Source organism: Miniopterus natalensis, chromosome 19, assembly GCF_054644295.1.
Source record: "Miniopterus natalensis isolate mMinNat1 chromosome 19, mMinNat1.hap1, whole genome shotgun sequence".
NCBI lineage: Eukaryota > Metazoa > Chordata > Mammalia > Chiroptera > Miniopteridae > Miniopterus > Miniopterus natalensis.
The window spans coordinates 9,585,037-9,609,569 of record NC_142099.1 but is presented as its reverse complement, the minus strand read 5'-3'; the positions used below and the strand labels follow the sequence as shown (position 1 = coordinate 9,609,569).

Sequence of the window (24,533 nt, the reverse complement as noted above, 5' to 3'; positions counted from 1 at the left end):
ACACACACACTCTCACACTTCATCAGTGAGTCAATAAATGTCTTGCTTTAAACTACAAGCAGAGCGTAAGAGCGCCAAGCCCTCGGCGCTCCGGCGCTGGCAGCCTCTCCGCCGTGGAATCCCTGGTTATTTCCTTTCTCAAGGAGGAGATGCTATTCTGGTTTGACAGATCCTTTCCTGGACACACTCTCAGAATTCCCTACGGTTCTCATCGTGGCTAACGGATAACAATGCGGAGACGCTGGGAGTGAGTAATCACTCCTAGCTAAAAACTTCCTTTATTGACTTCTCAAACTTCCCGTCAGGATTTTGCTGCCAAATGAGCCCCTTGTTCTAGGCAACTATTAAAAGTTACTCTCCCGAAGCTGAAAAACACACTCAGCCTTCCGCAAGAGATCACACCACCCTCAGTTACCGGCCACTTAGGAGACTAGGAGGAATTAGACTATTGGAAATATTTGTAAAATTAAATTGTTTACATTTCTATGTCCTTCCTTAACCCTTAAAATAAAAACAGGACTGAAGAAAAATATCTCTTAATTATTCTTTATACAAGATAATGCAGAGGATAGTAACATGATGTCAACGAAAGTTTATTTAGTGTCTAAAATGACAGCATTATCTCTTCCTCGTTGAAAGAGAAACTGAAAGCAAGATAGTAACAGCTTCCTCTGTGGCTTCCAGTTAATAGTATAAGGTTTTCTATCACGTTGCAGTGTCTTGCGTCGCTGTAGCCCAAGCACACAGCACAGTGCCAAGAACCGAGCTGGCAGTGAACACATTTTTACTGAATGAAACGAGTAAATTAGCATTTGCTTTTATCCTGGGACCAACATACGGGGCCTTCAGTGCCCCCAAAAATAAAACACACAATCCCATCCTATGTGACCCACGCCGTTGGCACCAGAATCTGAGCTCCGCCTTCGGAACGAGCAGGGAGCGCAACTTCTTTCCGAGGCAATCCTGCTCACTTTACACATTAGTCGCCCTACGGTTTTCCTCCTCTTGTTTTTGTACTGAGGATATTTGTATAAAAACAGAATCTTTGTTGCTTAGTAATTCATCTGCTCCAGCTGCTCGTGTTCTGTTCCCAATCAAAATTCTCCGTTCTCAGCCCTCTCATCGTTTTTACAAGGAGTTGAGTGACTCGGCCGAGCCCGCGCCTTTCTCCGCCCCTGCGCCGCGCCGGGCCCCACGCTCCCACGCGATGCTCCCCTTAGTGTTTCTATGTTGAGGTGACGTATGGCTGTGTCGCATATAATCTACCCGGGCTCCTCACACAGTGTTCACTGACTAACAGAGGTCCCCCCATCCCAGTTCCAAGATTCTCTAGCTTCGATCAGGGCAGGGTTACCCCCAAGTCAGAGAGGGTACCTGGGGAGGGTTCTGAGGGCCAGAAGCCCAGAGAAAAATCACAAAAGCGTAGGCTGGATCCATTTAAGTAGGTAGGAAAATATTGTGTTAGAGGTAAAAAGCAAGTAGGAAACTTGATCGCCTGTTACTGCTAATTCGGTTTAAAGCACTTCATTAATCACACCTATTTTTCAAGGTCTTCTCATGGCGTGCCTTTCCATCCCACAGGCTTGCCTGTCCCTTTCCCACAGCTGTTTCTCTAATTTCTTACTGTTTCTCCAAAAAGGACAACAAACAACTTCCTAGCCACTCATCATCATAAACCCTGACATGTTAAATTACCCCCTGCTCAGTTTATACACCACACTGGGCCCATAAAACTCCTCCCTCACCAGCAACCCACCTCGCACACAATTTTCACTTCCCCTTTTCCCTGCTGGGAAGGACGCTTCCTACGGGAGCCACCCAGCCACACCCGCCACCTTCCTTGGGTGCAGGAGGCCCATCTCCCAATCCCAGGTGAGAGATGGGGGGGGCTCCTTACCTGGAAGGCAGTTGCACTCAAAAGTGAAGTCGCTGGTCTGCCGGCAGGTGCCTCCATTGACGCAGGGCGAGGGGGCGCAGGGCACGTAGGCGCTGTCACAGTGCTGGCCTGTGAAGCCCTGGGGGCACTGGCACTGATAGGAACCGGGTAGGTTGAGGCAGGTGCCACCATGCTGGCACTGCCCTGGAATGTCACATTCGTTGATATCGGTCTCACATTTCTGCCCAGTGAAGCCTGCCGGGCATTTGCAGGAGAACTGGTTGGCCACGGTGGTGCAGGTGCTTCCGTTTGCACAGGGCTGAGACAGGCAGGCGTCAGTCCACTGGCACGTCTTACCTGGAAGAAGGGTCACGGAGCTCAGTCCTGCTCTTGGAAATGGGAGTGGGCCCCATCCTCACCCCCCCCCGTGGGTGACATCGGGGGTCACTGCATGGAGAATCCCTCAGCTCTCTGAATGAATAAAATGTATTCATCTTTTCCACAATACATAGTTACTAAACAGACCTCATGAAGGATATAAACAGGTCAACACGACTTCTTTTTCCTGTAAACACAACACACATGCGCACGTTTTCTGGGAAACGTGGCTTGGCTAGGAATGCTGCTTGATGTGTTTGAAGGAGAGGAAGAATCTCTTGAGTCCTTGTATATAAAAACTAGACAAAACCAGAAACTGTCATGAGACTTTTTAAAAGCCTAGAAAGGTAAGTCTTGTGGACTCTCAGGTAGGAAAGTACCGGAAGGAAGCAGCGAGGCTCCAACATGCTGGGTCCTGAGGCAGGAGGCCAAGGGAGCAAAGCAGACAGAGAGGGAAAAACACTGCCATACTACTAATAAATGTGGGATTCATGTGGCTTTTTGTTGCAATTAGCTTAAGCTTTTTAAACACACACACACAAGCTGTGAGAACACCCTGAGTCCGTGACTCCCAGTGGTTGTCAAAGTGAACACACAAGTCTTTGGCCCCCTGGGGAAGCACGTGAGAGTCAGGACAGCTTTCCTTTGCGAGGTGACACGTGAGCACACAAAAGTACTCTCTGCCCACCCCGGAATGTCAATCAAAGGGGAAAGGGACAATAAAAACGTGGGCGCAAAACACGTATCTCAGGGCGCTAGGCAGAGAGAAAATGAAAAAAACTGCTATTTCTCTCCCTATTTTTCTTCATTCCACCGAGAGGTACCTACCTACGGTGGAGAGATTAAAATGGTTCTTCCAGCAACCACGTGTATCAGAGTGTTCGCCTGTAACTGCAATAGAAGGTCCCTGAACTTGGCTTCCCAGACATGTCACGTAGTAGGGGCATTAACTTCCTGCCTCTGTTTGAAAGCGGAATCATTTTTTCCTATTAGAAATAACTGAATTAATCCGTTCCAGACCCCCAAATGATTACATTTTAACTTTTCTTATATACAGTACATGTCTACTGTGCTGGTTAATCTATAAACAAACACTTATTTTCTTAAATCTATCAAACTACGCCCTACTAGTCTTAAACGAATCCCTCTGAGCACTCATTCCAGGGGTGTCTTTCAGGAGGTCAGCATGCGGCATCTTCGCTTTTTCACAGGTCGCTAACTGCTTTTTGTTTATCCAAATCAGCAACAGTTTTTCTACCTCTTCAATTGCCTGTGATCATTGTTTCTTTCCCGCCCTTAGCAACATTAGCACTCTTGAGGGCCTCTTTATGTTTCAAAATTGTGCTAATCATCCATTTCACCAGCAACAAAAGCAAAAAAACCAAACCAAACCAAAACAAAAAACCCACAAAAATATTCACAGCACAATTTCCTGAGATGTTAACAATGGGAGGTTTAGCAGGTAAACTCACTGGCATTCTCTCCTTTGTTTGTGGCCCCAGAGACACTTTTTGTCATGCTGATGAATCAGCAGGAAAGGGTTGTCAGGTGTAGAACTAAAGTTTTGTTCAACAACCAAGACTTTTTTCCCCCTGAACAACTTGGTCAAGAACGGAAGGGTTCCAGATGGGAGACACTTGAGAACTAGGGTTTGACTGTATTCTCTTAACCTCCAAATCTCTTCAGTGACTACAGCATCGATGCTATTACAGTCATGATGGAGATAATGGATCACCCTATTACCTGCCCCTACCAACACCCTTTAATGGAAAATCAATAGAGCCAGAATTCCAAACTGACTGATCCAGTCTAGTTTTCTGAGTATGTTTTTCTTTTTTTGCTCATTAGATTTACAGAGTCACTGGTGTCGTGAGCGACAAAATGGTTCCCTTTTCTCATCTAACTTAATAAACATGGTTCATTTTGAATAAAGCTCAGGTCTACCTTGGAAGAACCCATAATCTAGTCAGATGAGAGACATGTAAGGAATTAATTACAATAAATTGTGACACACGAAATAACAGAGCATAAAGACTGACTGCCTAATGGAGTCATGAAAGGGCCAGTGAGACAGAGTTTTAAATAGCATTGGGCAATCCCCAATTACGGAAAAGCACATTCCCAGCAAAGCATGGACGCGACAGGACATATGACATTGTCAGGAAATGATGAGGATGAACGTGTGACTAAAGCCGGAAGCTTGCAGGGCGGCGAGGCTATGGAAAGAAGCGAGGTCTAGGCTAGGATGGGCTATAGAAACCATTTGAGGGAGTTTGCGCCTGGCCCTGTGGGTGACGGGAAGTCACAAGGCATCGTAAGCAGGTGAGTTTATGAGGGGATCTGCATTTATAATGAAAGGCGCGGCAATGGGACAGGTGCACACGACGGGCAAAGGCGAGGAGACCGGTTAGGAAATGACTGCGGGCGTCCAGGTGAGAGGGCAGGGGCTTCGACTGCAGGGCAGGAGAGCAAATGGAGAGGAGTAGACAGGTGAGAGGTAACTCAGAGGGTGGACTGGGAGACTGAGTCCAAGGGGGTGAGGGCGAGGGCGTTTCTGGTTTGAAGCGCTTGGAGGGAACCGCGATTTAGGTCAACATGTTGAGTCTGAGGTACCTGTTGACTTTCCAAGGACAATGTGCACTGCGTAATTAGAAATATGAGTCTGAATGTCAGGGTCAGGGTGGAGCCATAAAGATGACTACCAGCGTCCTCAGCAACCGATAAAGACAAAGACCAAGACAGATAAAGCAATCAGAAAGAGTGCGATTCCCCGGGGGGGAGGGCGGCAATGTGGCTTAAAAGAGGCCTCCAAGCAGCGTTCCAAGAACCCAAACATGCCACTGATGTGGACAAGGCAATGCAGAAGCAAAAGGAACAACCAGCGTTCAGAAAGTCAGAGGTGCCAACGCCCTGAATGTCTAGGGAGAGGAGCTTTCAAGAAGCGAGTAATTAACAGCACAACCAGCTTTTCTTCCGGCGACAGCGCTGTGATTCTGGTCCCCAGTCCTGGGATGTATACTTTCAGCAATCAAATGCGTCTAAGTATCTGACTCTTTTTCATTCTTTTTTCTCCTCTCTTAAAACTCTCAAAAAGGAAGCTAAAAATAGTCGTCTGGAACATTCCGGTTCCTTACCATAATGTTAAGTATGTACCAAGTTGGGGGACCCGTAAGAGCCAGATGTCAAGATCTAAAAGATACTAAATAAAGACGCACACTGAGAAGAGAAAAGCATTTGCCCGAGTCCCGTCTGATACCTGTAAAACCAACTTGGCAGGCGCACTCGTAGTCACTCTGGCTGAGCACGTGGCAGGTGCCTCCATTCAGACAAGAGAGAGATGCATAGCAGGGGTGAGTGGTTGAGTGCTGGCAGTCCTCGCCCGCGAAGCCCGGGGCACACTGGCACGTGGCTTTTCCCAGCATGGCCTGGGCCACACACGTCCCACCATTCTGGCAGCGGTTCTTCCCACAGGGGTCTCGATCTTGACAATATTCTCCCAAGAAGCCCTCTGGACATCTGTGTGGAAAAGAGAGTAGTCCATGAAAAGACTTTACTTCTTGTAAGTCCAAAAACTAAGAAGATAACGCATTCCAGCCAAGAAAACACTAGGCTGAGAGGCCTGAAAGTGCAACTGTAAAACTGCCTTGCCTTAGGAGAAGTATTTAGAGAACTTAACCACATATCCCCACGTCCGTGTGAGTCTAGGCTGGGGACAGAATACTAAGTGGGTGACCCAGCATGGTCTGCCATGGCCAGTCAGCATGACTCAGATTTAAGGCAAAAGACAACCTGAGATTTTTTTTTTCATAGACATACAGGCTGCTATGATGCAACAGCACCTTTTTATGCAGCGTTGTTGACACTTGTCTGTTTAATTTCATTAACGTTCTCATTTTGATGAAGGCGTCCGACACCATGAACACATTCACATAACGCACGACGTGACCCTCTTATCTTCTCCTGTTTAAAATACATAAAATACTGGACTTCCGGTCAAGGTGGTGGCGTAGTTAAGCGTGGTACTCACGTCCTCCCACAACCACATCAAAATTACAACTAAACTACAGAACCACCATCATCCAGAACCACCCGAAATCTAGCGGAATGGAAGCCCTCCAACTAGGGATTTAAAGAAGAAGCCACATCGAGACTGGCAGGAGGGGCAGACAAGAAAAAGCCACAGGAGTTCATTACCACCAAACCAGTATCACATGAACTGTTAAAGGGAAAAAGAAGTGAAGGGATTAGGAGCGCAAACTGCCAGGTACAAAACAGTCACGGACGTGGGAAGTTCAGCACAGGAGTACAGGCAATAACGTTGCGCTGACTAAGGCGCCATTCGATTACCGAGGGGAACACTAAGTAAAGTATATGACTGTCTAACCGCTAAGCTGTACACCTGAAACCAATACAAAATAATATTGAAAGTAATCTGTAATTGGCAACAAAATAAATGAAAACCTGCAAAAGAAACGCCACCAAAAACACCTGCCCCTATCGGCTTACTCTCCTAAATTCCACGTACAGAACCACATCTTACTTTTGTGTGAAACTAGACCTATTGTCGGTATAATAATAAAGATTTAACTTCTTATTTAAGATGTCCTAAAGGCCTAGACATCAGCCTCTTTCTTGACCTTAAAACATGTACAACTCTCTTTTAACCTACATTTTCCACTGGGCCCCATTCCCCTTTCCAAATTCTTCCTGCACGGCCGAACTTCTATAACTAGTTCCACAGGTTATTTTCCCTTTCTTTTCCATCTACTCCTTGCTTGTCTCTTTCTACTTCCCAGTGAGAAGCATCATGTTTTCCCTTCTGCTATGTCTAATGTATGTTCCTTTCTTCTTTCTGTGCTTCAAAGACCTGCTCAAAACCCATGCCCTCCAGTCGGCCTCTTCCAAACCATCCTGACCCAGCCCTGGTCCCTCCAACAGCAGGGGCAGGGCCTGCTATGAACCACAGTATTTCCATCGGCGCGGTTCTCCGTCACTTAAGCCACTGTCTTTCCTGTGCCTCTGTCAAACTCCCATTTGATTCTGTGTGTGGGGCGCAGCGGGGAGAGGAAGGGCACGTCTTGAGACCCCGGTGAGTACGCTTTATATACCATGAGCACCTATGTACCATTAGGCAGCTGATTCCAAAGCAGGTTAAATTTCAGCTGATGGATCAAGTCAGTCTCTCAATCCAAGTCTGCTAAGAAATCCCCTCCCACCCCCACACAGTGCTCTGCCTGGTAGAACACAGGCCAAATCAACCCTAAGAATCATCCTGAGGTAGAAGATTATCCCTCAGTCCCCAGGAGGCTCAGCAGAATTACGGACACGGGAAGAACGGAGAGAAACGGGTGAGACGGCTAGAAATAAAGGGCCCGTGTTTCCTAAGGCAGGAGATCTTTCAGCTCCGCAAATCCCTGCTCAACCATACACCACATACCCTGTTAATCTCAGTGGGAATTAAGATTCGGCCCGAAAACAAGAGCTTAAATAGCTCTCTTCTTGAGATGGCTCAAGCTGAGTTTGGTTCGAGGCTGGAGACATGGCTAACTGTCCACGTTCCCTCACAAATCTATCATTCTACTAAGTTACCCCAGTAAAAATTTTTTCGAAAACGGCCTACATCTTGAATAAAGGTCTATGTAAAATATATTCTAAAATATAACCGGAAAAAAAATCTTAACAGCTGCCTTTTGTTCCCAAAACAATTTGAAGGCCTCCCTCCTGGAGGGAATTGCTCGTTTATTTTAGTGGTTCCCTCGGTGACTTCCTCCCATTCTTTCCCTTCTCTAGCTCGGGAACTCTGGAAGAGTACAGCTGACGGAGCAGGCTGTGAATACCTGGAGAGCTGGGGGCGAGGGGGCCTTTTCCCTGTAAAATAATCCCCCAAACTGATCTGAATACTTACCAGGTAAGAGTGTGTACACACACACATAGACATAGACATACATATGCATGTATATATAAATACACACATATCTATGCCTTTTTGAAACAGTCTGCCATTTCTGACATGAAGAGGTCCCCTCTTTCACTGTTGCTGTTCCAACACGTGGGGAATGAGGCGAGGGAGAGAAAGACAGAAACAAGGGGCTCCTCCTAATGGAACCAGCGAACTTCCCGGTGGAAAGGATGCCCACGCAGCCCCCCTCGGGAAGACAGATGAGAACCAGGCCCGGCTCTCACATGTCGCCGGCAGCCTGGATTCGTTTGCATGTAGCCACTTTACAGATTTCAACGCCCCTGGGGTCTGAGCAGCAAGGCCCCTCTATCTGGCAATGGCCGTGGCTCGGGATCGGTCTCCCCGGTCATTCAGGACAGGAAAGTGTGTTCTTTTAAGTCTCCTGAGCGCACAGCCGCCCGTCTGGAGAAAAGCTGAAAACACCGCGGCAGCGTGTCAGCTCCAAGATGACTGGAGCCCGAGCAGGAAACAAGCCCCTTTTCCAAATAAAAGCCAGTGTTCTCTGTTCTTGTTTTCTCCACCGAACGTTCTGCTTCAGCGGGGTGAGCCCGGGCTGCACCCAGGGCTTTGCTGTAGCTTTGCCTTTAGCTTCTCTCTCTCTTTTTTTTTTTTTTAGCGAGGATTTGGTCATTAAAAAAAATAAAACAACAAAGCAAAACCCTACCGCACACAAGGGGAAGAAAAAGAGAGGCGGGCTTTACAAAACAGCTATTTCAAAATCATGATTTTTTTTTTAAAAAAACACTATACAGAATGTGGAACGGAGGGGAAAAAAATGTCTCATGTGGGTTGTGTCGGCCCTGCAGCTGCTCCTCATTAAAGCTCCTCTTTACTCCCTCTGGGCTAGTTTCCAGCAGAAAATTCTTTAAACAGAACTCTGCTTTCAACCCACTTTCCTCTAGCTCTGGGCCTCTTGGCCCCCCAATCCGCAGTGGCAGCCTGCCCTCGCCGCGCTCTAGAGGGGGGAGCTGTTGTTAAGGTAAATGAGGTAAGGGCGGGGGGGGGGAATAACAAACCCCAGAAACCAAATTAAGCATTGGTCAGTAACAAAGGTCTGCCGTTTGAAAGGGCCCCAAATCGGCCGGTTCTTTTCTGTGGCCATAATGCCAGCTTAGTTTCCTGCCCCCATCCCTGCCCCCCCTCCCCCTGTCAAAGCAGATAAAAATAATTGCTAACAGCCAAGGCTAACTGTAACCAGTGAAAGTTCCCATTTAACATGTAATTCCCAAGGCTCTGGCTACAAACTTCTAGATGCCTTGGAGCCCACAGCCTCAAGCCTAAAGTCTTCAGCTGGCCTTCCAGGGGCCTGGCCCGTTAGTCTAACCTCGTGGTCCCCCTCCTCCCAGTACCTCCAGCGAGCGTGACATCTCACACTGTCAACCTGTTCACTCCCTAACTCTGTGTAAAGGTAACTAACTGGGCTATGCTAATTACAGACACAAAAAAAGGAAAGAAGCCTGTGCAGAGGACTTGTAGTTCCCTTCCGGGAAGGAGGGAGAAAAGGGAAGGAGCTCTGCTATGCTCACTTCTCCTTCCCTCCCCACTCACCCCCCCCCCAAACACTACAGTGTACTCAGCAAGGAGGAAAAACAAAAAACTAAAACAGTGTTCATGCACAGAGCCAGGACCCGTGCTGGGCTGGGCTGTGGTAAAACGCCCTTTCCAGGGCTTCGCTGGTTGGATGTAATGGAAACAAAGACAAATATACAATCAATTCTCTCTCCCCCTCCCTCCCTCCCTCCTTCCCTCCTTCTCTCTCTCTCTCTCACACTCACACATACACACACAAACACTTTTTACCACAACTAATAAACAAAAACTACCCAATCCTGCAGGACAGCCCATTTTTCTACTATGTAAATCCGGCTTCCGGAGCAGAACATTTCTGCTTTTCTTGTGGAGGTATTTCAGAAAATGTTAATCTGGGTTCCCACATTAGGCTGAATGCTTCCAAATTAAAAGTTTCCCACAGGAAAAGGATTTCACGGGGAACTGGGAGGCTGGGAATGATCTGAAACACCGCCTCGCCTGGTGTTCGTGTGTTCAGCACCCCCATCTGAATAAAGCAGTAAACGCACCCTGATTTTAACAAACCCAGCCCCGGGCGAGGCCGGTAGCTCACAGCATCGTTCGTCTTCTTGGGAGACCGCAGTCAGCACCCACTGCAGCGGGAACCGCGCTTTATTTACCCAGGAACGCGCGAGGGCCCTTATCTTCCCGGTTACAGTCTGGGCTCATTTATCAAAACTCAAACGCTGAGCGGGGCGCCCAGGCTCTTCAGTCATCACTGCGGAGGCTGGGCAAGGGCACGCACACGGCGCTGGAAGGCTCGCGTCGCTGCTAGAACGGGGGGTGGTCTCTCCCGTCTGCCAGCACGCAATCGGTACCTTACCATGTTTCACTGCTCTGAACCCCGAGAAGACGTCTACTTGTGATTAAAACATGGCAAACGTACTCTAAACAGACGGGTTTACGAAAAGCACCCTTCACAGTAACGGGCAAAAATGAATGAGTGAAGCCAGTTGTTCGAACCCAAGCTACGCACTGGACAGTTCCAGCAAGGAGCCTGCAAATGCTTATGAAGCACTCCCTGGACTACTAAATAATGCCCCGTCCCTACTTCAGTGGATTTTAGATGCTCTTATGATTATTAAAAGATAAAGGTATTATACAGAAAATGGTTACTGACTTCTTGGTAGATTTTGAAATCATGCATTCTATCCAAACAAGAGGCTGAGGAACGGCTTCCTCTCACGGCCCCCTCTCTGCATCACTCTCTCGCCAGGCCCAACTCCTTTCTGCTCCCAGGACCTGCTACAGCACCTGGCGTCTCGCCTCCAGGCCTCTGTGCGTGCTGTTCCCCCACGCTCTGCTCATAGCTAAGCCCCTCTGCCCTCGGTGGCCCCTGTCTGTTTCCACAACCCTAACAGCGCGTATCTCTTACTACATTTCATTATGAATACGAGTCCTCCCCAACGGATGAAGAGCTGTTTGTTCACCACGCGCCGGGGCCACGCAGGAACTGGCCCCGGAAGGCAGTCAGCTACTCAGTGCTGGTACTCTGAACAGAAGCCGAAAGGAGAACACAAGAGTCCGTGGGCTCTTGACACCTTAAAAAAGACCCTTTACACTCAAAGTTTGGGAACCACTAGGTTGAGATACTTACCCAAAGACTATCAAAACTAATTAATATTCCTGATCTGCAGAGGACTTCCTAACCCTCACTCATCCCTAAATCATTCAAAGTGGGCCAGCCAACAGCACATGGAGTAGATTTTTTTAAACCGCATTTCCCCCCAAAATATGAAGTCAACCAGCACACACACTCACACACAGAGTCTTCATTTTCTCTTGTACTTTTATTAATCTTCTATTAATCCTTGATAAAACACGGCACCGCCAGGAGCCCTGAGTGACAGAACATCCTGCGGCCTCAGAAGCATGAGCTGCTAGATCCTTCAGAGCCTGAGCAGTGAAGATCAAACATGACTTCAAGAAAAGCGAGCGTGGTGCCTGCCCTCTGTTCTCCAGTGCGAGTGGGCGACTGCCCTCAAAGTTCTGAGCTCCAAAAATTGTCTGAAAGCAAAACAGTTCCAAAAGCTGACGGTTTGATCCGAAAAGATTCCAGGTTCAAAATAACTGTACCCAAATCATATCAAACCAAATTGAATGTAAAAGAAAGCCGGAGGAAAATCCGCTTTTCTTCAGACTTTAAGAGGGCAAAAAATATTTCTTTGTAGATGCTGAATAAATCATTCTCAAAGTAATCTCACGTGCAGGCATGCAAAACTGTTCGATGAATAATTAGAATTATTATTTCAGAATGCCATGAAACACGACAAAATCCCATTTAAATGGCCTTAATTAGACCCACAGATAAGAACAGTGGGCATTCAGGAAAAGAATAACAGTGTTTACTTCAGGACAAAAACCACTGCACTTCTCTTAAATGATAAAGCCCAAGAGGTTAAAAAAAAAAACAAAAACCTTAGATATTATCATGATCTGTGCCTTTCCAAACCAGAGAAACTGAGTATCCAACAAGCATCCTGAAAGAATACACTCAGGTTTACTTACAGTGAAGATACACGCACCCTGAGAATACAGTACATTTATCGCAAAACCAAAACGATGGAGGTAACAAGCACCAAGACACTGCGACACCTGAAACGGCCCAGGCTGGACCCGTACTCAGCAACCAAGCTGAAGCTCCAAATAAAATCTCCCAAATCTAACAAAAACCTGTATTGTAGTAGAAACCACAGTATAAATCACAACCTATGTTTTCACATTAACTCTGGGGAGGCACTTCACTGACTACACTGAGTCAGGGCAAAGCCTCACCTGACAGGGCCTCATTTTCCTGTACCCATTCTGCTCTTAAAAACAAACAAAAAACATATATAGTGGTAGGTGAGATGTATTTAGGACACTTTGGGGTATATATACACATATATATGTATGTGTGTGTGTGTGTGTATACATAACATATATATGTATATATAGGTATATATGTGTATATATATGTGTGTGTGTGTATATATATGTGTATGAATAAAAATGTAACTAGTATTTTTTTTACAAAAATCTCTCACCCAAGACCTTAACAGGCTCCCAGAATTTTCTGATAGAGTGTTTCCCAACAAACCTGTCCTCCAGACCAGCCCCTGGCTCTGCTACCAGATGTTAACCTTGAACGAGCCCCATTTCCTCTCTGAGCCTCAACCTCTTTATGTATTAAAACAAGATGCTAGGGCAAATAATCTCCAATTTTCCCTTGAGCTCTAATATTGTACGATTCCATGCAGGTGTGTCCCATGGCCCCTTGGATATTCATGTAGGCCAGCCCTCCTTTATGAGAAACTTAAATGTCCATTGTTTTGTTTCACGGACTGTTAAAAATTAAAAATGTGTAAGTAGAGTTAAAATTATTGGTCTTTCAGAAAAACTGACTCAGAAAAGCCCTAAGTTTTTATTTTTTAATTCTCTCTCTTTCTCCCTCCCCATACACATATATAAATAGAACATTCACCCACATCAGTGCCTTGAGGGCTGGTATCAAGAACAAAAAGAGTCTGGCTGGCGTGGCTCAGTGGTCAGAGCGTCAGCCCATGCACCAGAAGGTGCCAGGTTCGATTCTGGTCAAGGGCACGTACCTGGGTTGCAGGTTGGATCCCTGGCCCTGGTCGGGGTGCATGCAGGAGGCAACCAATTGATGTGTCTCTCTCACATCAATGTTTCTCTCTCTCTCTCCCTCTTCTCTCCCCCCTCCCTTCCACTTTCTCTAAGAATCAATGGGAAAAATATCCTTGGGAGAGTATTATCAACAACAACAACAAAAGAATGAAAAGAAATAGTGCTGAACCTTTCGATTGCCTAGTGAGGTTGGACAAACAACTTTTAGCCCCAGTCTACATTCTAATCAGTTATATAACACAAGGTAAGTCACTTGGGCTCCTCACCTATAAAACCAGATGAGTAGAGAAGGTGCCCCCCAAAGTCCCTTCATCGTCCTAAGTATGATGACTCTACAATTTCGGCTTTCGAGTTCCCTCGGCAATACTACCCAAGGATGCAACGATGCTGGCCGACGCTAACGCTGGGGTCAGTGGCTGTACACGCCTTGGCCATCGGCCCCCTCTAAGTGAGGGCTCCCTGGGGCCAGAAGTGCCCTTTGTGTCTCTTCTTTTATATCCTTCACACCGCCTACCTACGATCCCTGCAAGTGCTCACACAGCTCAACGCAGCTCGCGGGAAGCATATGGAAGCAAAGGAGGAAGAAAAATATATTTAAACAAGATACAGATGATAAAAGGAATCCTGAACCTAGAAGGGAAAGAACAGTCTCAGCATCTTCCCCAAACCACTGGCCCGCGTGAGGGCCTGTTTTCGTCAACAAAGAACAGTGGCAGACACTGCAGGCTCTTTATGGAACCTGAGCTGCTGATAAATCACACAGGCTAGAAATGACTGTGTAAAAACAATGGTCTCGGAAGAGATGCACAGAATTTAAACTCACAGGGCATGGAGCACTTAAGTTCATGGAGGACCTTTTTCCAGGTATCATCTCTACGTATCCTCTCAACACATAAATACCTATCTTGCTTCCCCAGCTCATGATGCTTGAAATTTAGGAAAGAGTGGGTGATGTCCCGTAATTAGAGCTGGCTCCTGCGGAGACTAATGAACTCCGACAGTCAGTGTCACCCTTTGCCTGGAAGGAAATGAGTCAACTTCTCATTAGTAATTAAGTCTGTCCGTTTTTCAAGAGTGACCCAGAAATCCAAGGCTCTATATTTTAACAATGTGAGAGAGAGTGGGACACCACAATCATGATATACCAACAGGACTAAAGCAGAAAAAATTGAGGTCAGAGAGGTCCCTGGAGCACTGTTCAGGATGACCGAGGTTTCAGAAGGGGCCCGATGCCCAGTAAAATGATTCCCCAGGGAGATGTGTCAGGCTTACCCAACAAGAACCAACATTTCAAAATCTTAAAGGGACAGGTGATTAAATGGCTAAGGCTCCACCGTGGTCTAGGCAAGAGAATCATGACCACTCTCAAATGTTTTCCGCACAGAACAGGCAGCTCTGGTTTATTCTGGATAATTGAGGGGCTGGATATGTGCTGTATAATCAGAGGCAACAAGCAGTAAAAGACATGAGCTAATTTGGGGTAACCAAAGATTTGGCTCACAGATGCTTCCTCTCCCTGGAACCCTGAACTGAGCTGGACCAGGCAGTGATATGCTGGACAGAAGAGTTTTAAGGTGGGACGCCTGAATTCTCAGTTAAGACAACGCACTATGCTGCGTATGAAAACTGATGCTGTTCTCAGTGTTTCTGCTCTTCCATAACGCCTACCCCAGCCCATCCTTCCTCTGGCCTCAAGATGCTTGAGTTCTGATTGTAAACGGTGCCCACAACCTTATCTGGCTGCTCTGGAGGCAGCACAGGAATCAGCGGTCACGTCTGAAAAGGTCTGGGGTCGGGCGCCAGGGAGGAGGTGACTGCCCGAGCTGCCCTCTCCTCCTGCTCCCAGGTCTTCCCCTCACCCCTCACCCTAGACATGCTACCTTCAAGCATGCCAACCAACATGTGCTAAAGGAGTGATTTTTAAAATCACTTGTCTGTCGCTCTGAAACCAGATTAACCCACCTACCGGTTTAGTAAACCTCGCACAAACTGAAGTACAGACAGAGAGACCAACCAAGATGTAGAAAAGTTTTAAAACGATGTCATTAAGAAAAAAGTGATGAGGATACTGGTAATGATGATTCCAGGAAGCGACAGCCCTGCCACTTCCCTCATTCTTGCCCTCTACCTCCTAAAGCATCGGCAGTATCTTCAGATTTATAACTAAGTGACCCACTAAAACGCCTCTGATTTTAGTCTTCTGTCCCACAGTTGCTCCCTTGTCTGCATCGCCGTAGCTCTTAACATCTGCGTGCTACGTTGGGCGATTACAGGTGATTTTATTTTATACACACATGCATGCCTCATCTCTCCAACAAGAGGGCACGATGTCAGAGGGCTGCCGCCATGTCATATGCCAGAGAAACACAGCCTTGGCCGCCAGACACTGCCAAGGTACGTGTACACTTGTGACAAGGAAGTCAGACAGCTCAGGCCTCTTGTCTCTTCACAACGCCCACCACAGTGCTCAGTCACAGCGGCTGGCTCCATAAATACCAGCGTGGTGAAAATCAAACTTTTCTTTGAAGAGCCATCGATTGAATGTTGGCGTGTACCCCTCTCCCCCAATTCACATGCTGAATCCTAACCCCCAATGTGATAGGATTTGGAGACGGAGCCTTTAGGTAGATGAAATCATGAGGGTGGGGTGCTCACTGAGGGATCAGTGCCCTTATAAGGAGACGAAGGGACCGGAGCTTCCTCTCCCCACCACGTGAGCACGTAAGGGTACAGTGAGAAGGTGGGAGACATCTGCAAACCAGGGCGAAGGTCCTCGCAGAGAACCAAGTCAGTGAGCACCTTGATCTTGGACTTTCCAGCCTCTAGAACTGGGAGAAATAAATGTCTGTTTCTAAGCCACCCAGTTTATCATAGTCTGTTATAGCAGCCAGAGCTGACTAAGACAGACAATGAGGATCCTTCAGAGTCTATCTGGCTTTCAGTGTTCAGGGTACCAGTTTATAGATATAACTGCAGGAAAGTGGCCTGAGTCTACAGAGATTCAGTGCCCTAAGTGCTGCTGTTCTACCTGAGTCCTAACCAGGCTATTTTCTCATTAACATCTACCTTCTGCTCATAGTTATGTGATGAAGAAAAATTGGATATAATATTCCAGTTGGATGTGTTCGCTGAGTAATACCACCTGTCACTCAAATACTTCCCTTATTAGTCTTTGCTTTTACTTTTCTCTTATAAAGGTCTTTTCATAAAGATCCAAGTAGGACACTGTTTAGGAGAGGAACATTTTAAACAGAATATAATTGCAATAAAAAGGAAAGGCTGAACGCATCGGTATAGGAGTCAATAATACATTTTTGGACACAGAGAACAAAGTGCTAATGAAGATTACGGACAACGCCTAAACGCAGAGAACGTTGGGAAGCCCCAGAGAAACTGCAGCGTACCTTAAATTAAGACGTAAAGTAAAACATAACTAAGACAAATATGGAAACAAAACGCTCACAGCACACACACGTGCACGCGCTCACACGCTGGGGGTGAAGGGGGCACTAAAGTTCATTCCCAGCTACCAGATTCCGAGGAACCTGGAAACCTCGGTGACACCCACACCCTTACGGGAGCTTAACAAAGACAACAGTACTTGGAAATGTCTAGATAATCACATTTTTATCACATTCTGATGTCCCCCGCCCCTTCGCAGTCAACCTTGCTGGCCTTGATGAAAGACGGGGAGCCAAAATTTAAAATGAAGAATTTAATTAAGCTAATCCAGATCCTGAAAGAGAAATATTTCTCATCCTGCTTAGTCACAAGGAAAAAGGCAGAAGAATTCCCACATGAAATTAATGGGGATGACATGCCACTGTGGGACAGTAAGAAAGAAACTTTACACAGGATTATGGTCAACCTGGGGACTGTGCTGAAAGAAGTCCAGCTAAGCTCACATCTATTCATGCCAGGTCTGCAGGCCAAAATTAGTTGCTTTAACTTACTGGCAGTTACCCAAGACAGGCAAAAGGAGACAGGCCGAGCCTCAGAACCTCCCCTCTCCTACTTTCCACCTAACACTGAAGTTTATAAAGAGTCCAACGTAAAGAATAAAGATTGGTTAAAAGAGGGCAGGAATTCGGTTGTTATACATCGCTAAGAAGCTGGTAACCAAGACTTCCTTCATGAGAAGTTCCCAAGGGACACTTAACGTAAGTGCTGAAGGCGTTTCCATGAGAAGAATCGCGGGGGCCTGGTTCTGTTAGAGGTCCAGACCCCACGTCCTCAACAAGGCAGGCCTCCCGGGACACATCCATACACCTGCAAGGCGACGCAAACCTGAGGCGCTGTGTTCAACAACTTGCGACTTGGTTCTGGCAGCGACGTTTATCAGAGGTCGCTGAATCTGACCTGGTCTCAGTTTCACAGCTGCACGCAATCTGCCTGAACTTGCTCTTCTTTCATTAAGAAAAAGAAAGGGGAAGTTTTTAATCGACAAAATCCTCTATTCCCACCTTCACTGTCCTCTTCTTACGTTTCATCTGCGGTAATTTCACTGAGATTTCAAGTCAAAGGCCGCTTCTCAGAAATGCAGCATTAGCCGGGCCTGGGGCCGGTACTCACGTAGCTACAAGCAGGCTCGATACCCCAGTGTTCTCGGGGCTGCCTAGGCCTATCAATGCTACCGTCTCTATTTTAAAATCAGGAACTATATAAAATAGAGTTTTAATCATATCCCTTAGCCGAAAAGCCACCTTTCATATTCTTCAGATGTTCCACATTCCCTTTACTGTCTGTACTACCACTTTAAAACAGGCAATTGTGTCCCATTTTACTGAGAGGCAAGCTGAGACTCGGAGATAGAGCACATTTTCTAAGAGATCAGGCTCCTTAAGAGTTATGTGATCTTGGGCGAATCATTTTACCTTTCTGAGTGTCCATATACTCCTTGGTAAACCAGGGATATTAAGACTAACTACTTCACATGAGGACTAAAATGCATGTAAAGAGCTTAACTGAGCACAGAGCCTGGCACACAGCAAGTGCTTGATAAATATTAGCTGGCATAATATCCTTTAACTTGTCAAAGATCTGAGTGGCGAGAGGAATTATTGGCTCAAACTCAAGTCTGTCTGACAGGAATTGTGGCTCAAACTCAAGTCTGTCTGACAGGAATTGTGGCTCAAACTCAAGTCTGTCTGACCTAAAGTCCTATGTCCTCTCCATGTCACCAGCCAGCCAGCACTCTTCCAGATGCCTCGACCCACTCACCAGTGGCAGACTGAACCACATTGGAGTTTGTAGCAAAAGAAAAAAAATCAGTAATACTGATCTTTTCTTTATTTAAAATGTGGATATCTTTTATTACCGTGTTTTGCGTTAATTTTGATTTTTTAACTACTCCTGATTATGCATGAACATGATATTTATAAACCCAAGAGAAAGCAAGGGTTGGAGGGCTGAAAGGCTGAGCATGGTTCTGGGGAGTGGGAGGTTTGAATTCAAGTCCTACCAAATTAGAGGTACTTGGGAAACACCTTGGGGTTTGAGAAATACCTCACCTTTCCACTAAACCCCATTACGGGTCATACCTTGGGAGTCAGGCCCATATCCCAGGACTAAGACTTCAACCATCAGACCCAGGGCAAAACAGACCCACGAGGGCAAAGCCTAAAACCAAGTCTTTCATAGGCTCAAGGTGATTTTCCAGTAATGCAGCTTCCTGCTAGAGCAAAACTCAGCATTCTTTGGTGGACCTGAGCTTTAAGATGCGTCACTCACGATGTCCAGTAAATAATAAAAACTACCATAGCTCTGAAGCAAAAGAAAATTGTACCCAGAGTCAAGAGAAAGAGCTGCTGATAGAAACACACCCACAGATAAACCAGATGTTAAGAACTGGCCAACAACGACCTTCAATAATTTTGATAAACATGTCAAAAAATGCACACTTTGTGAATTTTACGAATCATAACCTCACCCACCCCCAACATTCTCGTGAACTTGAGTTGCCCGTGATTTTTAATCAAATTGGGATTTGGGATGGTTTATATCTGAAAGTCTGAGACGAACAACTTGAAAGTGATTAATGACAGTCAAACTTAATTATATATTTACACCTCCCAGTAGGACAAGGGAGAGAATGAAATGTCTTATCTCTCTGTAGTGAGAGGGCTTTATTAAGATCTGACAACAACTATTTAGGAGCAGTAATTGAGTTTTATGCAAGATTACACAGGCTCTCCTTGTCTGGCATCCCAATATAATCACAGGCTGATTGACTACTTAGGCTCCTAACAGTGAGAAGAAAAGAAACAACAGTTGAGCTGTGTACAAAACTAACCTCTACAAGTACTTATCCCCATCTGTCAATGTGATCTTACCAAGGATTTCTATAATTTCTGTAAACAACCATTATATTTTAGCTGAATCAGTAAGTAGCATTATGCTCTTTAAAGAGATAGTCAGATACCTTCTACTTTAAAATGCTTTCCATTAATTTCTACTACTCCCTCCCCAAAGGAATTTGGCTTTAAGGTTCTTTTCCTTAATCCACTAAGCAATCTCATAAATAAAAAAGATAATCATATGCTATGCATGTCTGATGTAATTCTTATAAACCTTCTGACTGTTCTAATATTCATTTACGATTTTGTGAAAATAATATTTATTGAACAAGCTGGATTACCTACCTTCTTTCCCCAGGGAAAAAAAACAAACGTTGATGAAGATACACTGAAAGGTCTGTTAAGTACATGTTCGTTTTGCTTAAAATTTTACTTAACATTCTATGGAGACTGGCATGGGATCGCAGGGATGGCTGACTTGGCCTCCCTGATATTGTCTTTGTGTTTCTTGCACCCACTTATGTTGACACTGCCACTCTTGAAGATGCTAATTTACTTTTACTGAGGTAGAGAAACACTCTTTTTCCCCCAAGTTTTGTTGTTCATATTGGTCTCCCAAAAGGATGGCCTCGCCCATTGTTTTTTTCTTACTCTGCCTTTCTCAGGGAGCTTGTTTCCCTCACAACAGGGCTGGAAGACATCTGAGGGACCCACCCAGAACTACATCTATAAGCAACCCATCCCAACAACAATTAACAAGTATCCAGGGACAGAATTCAGGCAGCTCCATTTATGTCATTCACAAAGTGAGTTCCCTGCTCCCTAGCGGTGCTTCTTCCAGAAACCGGGGGCAACTCTGTCTCTCTCACCTTCGTTGGAGAGTTGGAGACTAGAAGCCCACAAATCTGTTTGCTCCCAAAAGTGATCCTTAGTGTTCTTTCCTCGTAAATGCTCAGAAATTGGTCTCTTCTAGAAACCCTCTCCCCCTATGTCAGACCACAACTATGTAGGTCAACTCTTAGAACCTACCTGAAATGTTCCCTATGTAAGTCACCCACGCGAATTATCTCCAAATAGCTCGGAAGTAAATTAAATTGCCTCTCTGTATATCACTACCATCCTAGATGCTACGGGAAGCAAATAAAATTCTTAGAGGAGAGGACCCATTTCTCCTTATTTAAGACAAATAGATTTTTTGAAATGTAAATGACGGTATCTGTTGAGCACTTTTTGGTTCAAGAAACACATTGCTAAGCACTGGCTACATGCTGGGCATTATAACTATGCAAAGATGCCTAAGACCAGGACCTCACAACCCAGTAGGAGATACAAATATATCAACAAATGATCATAATGTAATGGGTTAACTATCACAAGAGAGCTGAATAATAGAATAAAGCAAGTAACTAAGACGCCAGATGCTAAAAGGAACTAAACAAGATTTCAGTGGCCGATTCTAAGGTATTAAGTTCCTTCCCTTATTGTCTCCAGTTGTGTTTCCATTCTTAAGAGGAGAATGCATCACATGTTTTGAGGTGGGGTTTTTTTTCCAGCTGGAAAAACTAAGTAAACAGCACATAAGCGGTTACATAAAAAATTTCATTTCCAAAGTTATCTTTACTCCAATCCAAACAACCTACTGTTAAAAGCCTCACTGTCATCATAGCTTAAAATATTTTCACTTCACTGAAGAAAATTCTTTTGGACTTGGAAAAATTCTTGTTTATGACATTAAAGAACCTAGATCCTGGTCAGAATGGGCTTAATGGGAACAAATGTCATTATTATCTTTATGGTAGTTGATTAAATATCCAGAGAAGAAACAAAAATGTGTTGGATAAACTCCCTTAAAACGCTTGTTAAGCAAAAATACCTATACCAAAGCAAAAAATAGATATATCTCATAAAAGCCTTAAAGAAGATAAATTTCTTATTATCAAACCTTATTTTCCATGATTTAAACAAAATAAATGCATGTTCCCATCAAACATTTTCAATTGAGGCAGAAGGGCAAAAAAGGTCAGAGGAAACCTAGAAAAGCTATTTATAGGATTATCTCAGAGGCTTCCTCAAACAAAACAAAAAAATATGGCTAACTAAGTGGTTGGAAAAAAAGAAAAGAAACATTTTGGAGAACCAGCCGGCAGCCCCTCGTCCTGTTCCTCATACCTACTCTTTTCAACACTTATAATGACATTGAGACATTCACGCCCAGCCCCTGCTCCCTGCCCCAGCCCTACAGGTATGCGGGCATCTTCCTCCAGCACAGTCGCTTTCAGACTCTCTACACTAACAAAAAAGAGTTTCATGTGGCTATAACATTCATGTATATTAGGCAGAATTAAAACGTTATTATCTGTTTAGTTTCACTGAAAAATAAGGTCATAGCCAACATGTTTAGGAGTGACTCCAAAGGTTTGCCTGTAAACCATGAAAAAGAAAAGAGAATGCACTTTATATTAGCTAGGCTCGTTCATTAAGAACTAGCTTAGTCATTCAAAATACTCCCTGAATAGTCTTTTTCATAGGAAAACGAAGAGAGTAAAGTAATAAGGGGTTTTTATTAGCCATTTATCTGATTCCCACACCCTTCCATCCACACCAGAACTACATCAGGACACTTAGAGAGCCTGCAACATTTCACAGAAGCATGAAACAGAGAATGGTAGAACTGAATCCTATCCAGTGTCCCACTGAGATACAACAAAATACATGAAGAAGGGGAAGCACAGAGGAAAACTTACTTGCAATATCCTGTGCCATTGTGGTAGGTAACACATACTCCTTCATTGACACAGGGCTCGTGGCGATCCCGACACTGCAACGCTAAAAATAAAAACAAACACACTTTAGAAATAAGTCACTAATCATAACCCTCAGACATCAAAGAAATGTTATCCAATCTAAGTCAACATTCATTCCCATATCCAACCCGATCTGGATTTCCTTTTAGAGTTTTAATCTGTTTTTCTTTTGGCTCCTGGGGTCATAGAAGCATGGAAGCTCATCTCAGTCTCTCCTCCCACAATAACTGTTTTGTGGCCTTGAATGATGCTTTTAATTCTCTGTGCCTGGACCTCCCCAGCTGTTACATCCCTGTCTCCCAGTGGTACTCGGGAAACCCAAGCTGTAATACCCACGACAGGACATGAGCATCTTGGGATTTGGATACTTCAGGTGAGTAATGTAAAGATTCGTCAATGCATATTTAGAAAGACCTGGGTAGATACCAGGTCACCACGATATTAATCAATTACTTAAGCTTTCAGGTCAGGTTTCAGAAAAGGCCACTTGAAGAAGCAAGCAGACACGTCAACAATAATCCTTCAACAAACTGTAGCTGAGAGCCTAGTATGTACCAGGCATTATATTAGGATCCAGAGGAAAAAGGAGAAATGGAATACATAGAGAAATAAATAAAACACAATCTCTACCTTTAAGGAGAACAGACCCTGAATAAAGACTGTAGAGGAGGGGATCAAAGTAAAGAAAATGAAAAAGTTCACTTGGACACACCGATAAAGTAGTAATTCTCAAATTCTTGAACCCCAGTCCCTTTACCAGGCAAAGAAAAGGCACTTCGCCACCCTAATCCCTCCCCAAAACAGGCTACTCGGAAATAAACAGCAAACGAAGAAAGTTTCATTGATTTAAGCCAAAACAGGAGGAAAGCTATCCAAAGTCTGTCACTCACTTGCTATATAATTACAATACCTTGATTGTTTAGCTTTTAGAGTTGGAGTTTTCATCACCAGAATGCTTATTATGATTCTAACAACAACTGAAAAGGCAAGACAGAAAGAAACCTAGTCAAACAATCAAAATAAAAATCGAAGTTCATGAACTTTTGCTGGAAGATTATGACAGCTTCCATCTCCTAGGATGGTTGAAAAGCTTGCCATTTTGCACACGCCCACCTTTTGTGCAAGCCCACTTTGTCCCCAGCTTGTAAAAGCGGCCACGCAGAGCCAGCCCGAGTCAGTTCAGATGACTTCCTTTCCTCTGTGCTGACTCCCTTGTGCCTTAGCATCAGCTTAATAAAATCTGTCTGGAAATTTCTCCAGGACTTCCTCTCAATTTCTATCTTGGGGAATCCAAGAACCCCAACGCCAGTAACACTATGAAGTAGTTAATTTCACTCGGCCCATTCCACAGAAAGGGTAAGTAACCTGCCTATTATCACATCTGTGAATTAAAGAGCCAGAACTTGAACCTAGGAACTGTGGGGCCCACGAGTCTGTGCTCTTAACTGCAGTGATCCATTGCTTCCCACTATCTGACATTTTCCTTCTTGGGATGGGCAGGATAGCATTATACCCATTTAATAGAAAGTGAAGGCCAAGAAGGTTCAGTGACCTCCTCACAGGACATCACACCAGTAGCTGGCAGTGCTGGGCCTGAGCCCCAGGTCTCTTACTGAGTTCAGCCCCCTCTCCATGGCCGCTGTTGGGATCACACAAGCAGTCACCAGGCTGCAGCCCGAACAGGCAGATTCAGGAAAAGGGTCATCTTGTTGTCTATATCCCACTTCCCTGTAGGGCTCAAATGCTCCCTCTTCCCACACTGATAAGCCCAATGCAACAACTATAATTAAAACAGTTAATGTCAGGTTATTTCCTCCATACCAAAGTTCTCAAACTGGTTTTTTTCTCTCTCATTCTCTTTGGACACTTTTATTAGTTTCAATGAGAACTTCCTGACTTTTTACTATTTGCTTTTTTTCTTTAAAAAAAAGAAAACCTCTCAGTAGGAAAGAAATGTCCCATAGGCAGAGAGCAAACTGCAGCTTTGTCCTGCCCCTGCAGGAATCCTGGTGCAGTGGAGGGGC

At 45.1% G+C, this 24,533-nt stretch overlaps 1 protein-coding gene across 1 annotated transcript in view; it reads right to left on the bottom strand.

Annotated features, from left to right (window-relative positions):
* NOTCH2 (notch receptor 2) overlaps positions 1–24,533 on the bottom strand; it is a 125,917-nt gene that overhangs the window by 67,739 nt on the left and 33,645 nt on the right. Inside the window, exons 2-4 of the mRNA XM_016223344.2 lie at positions 22,450–22,531; positions 5,511–5,770; positions 1,898–2,233 (exon numbers count right to left, since the gene is read on the bottom strand). Coding sequence (XP_016078830.1) covers positions 1,898–2,233; positions 5,511–5,770; positions 22,450–22,531 — 678 coding nt within the window. The remainder of the gene's footprint in view (positions 1–1,897; positions 2,234–5,510; positions 5,771–22,449; positions 22,532–24,533) is intronic.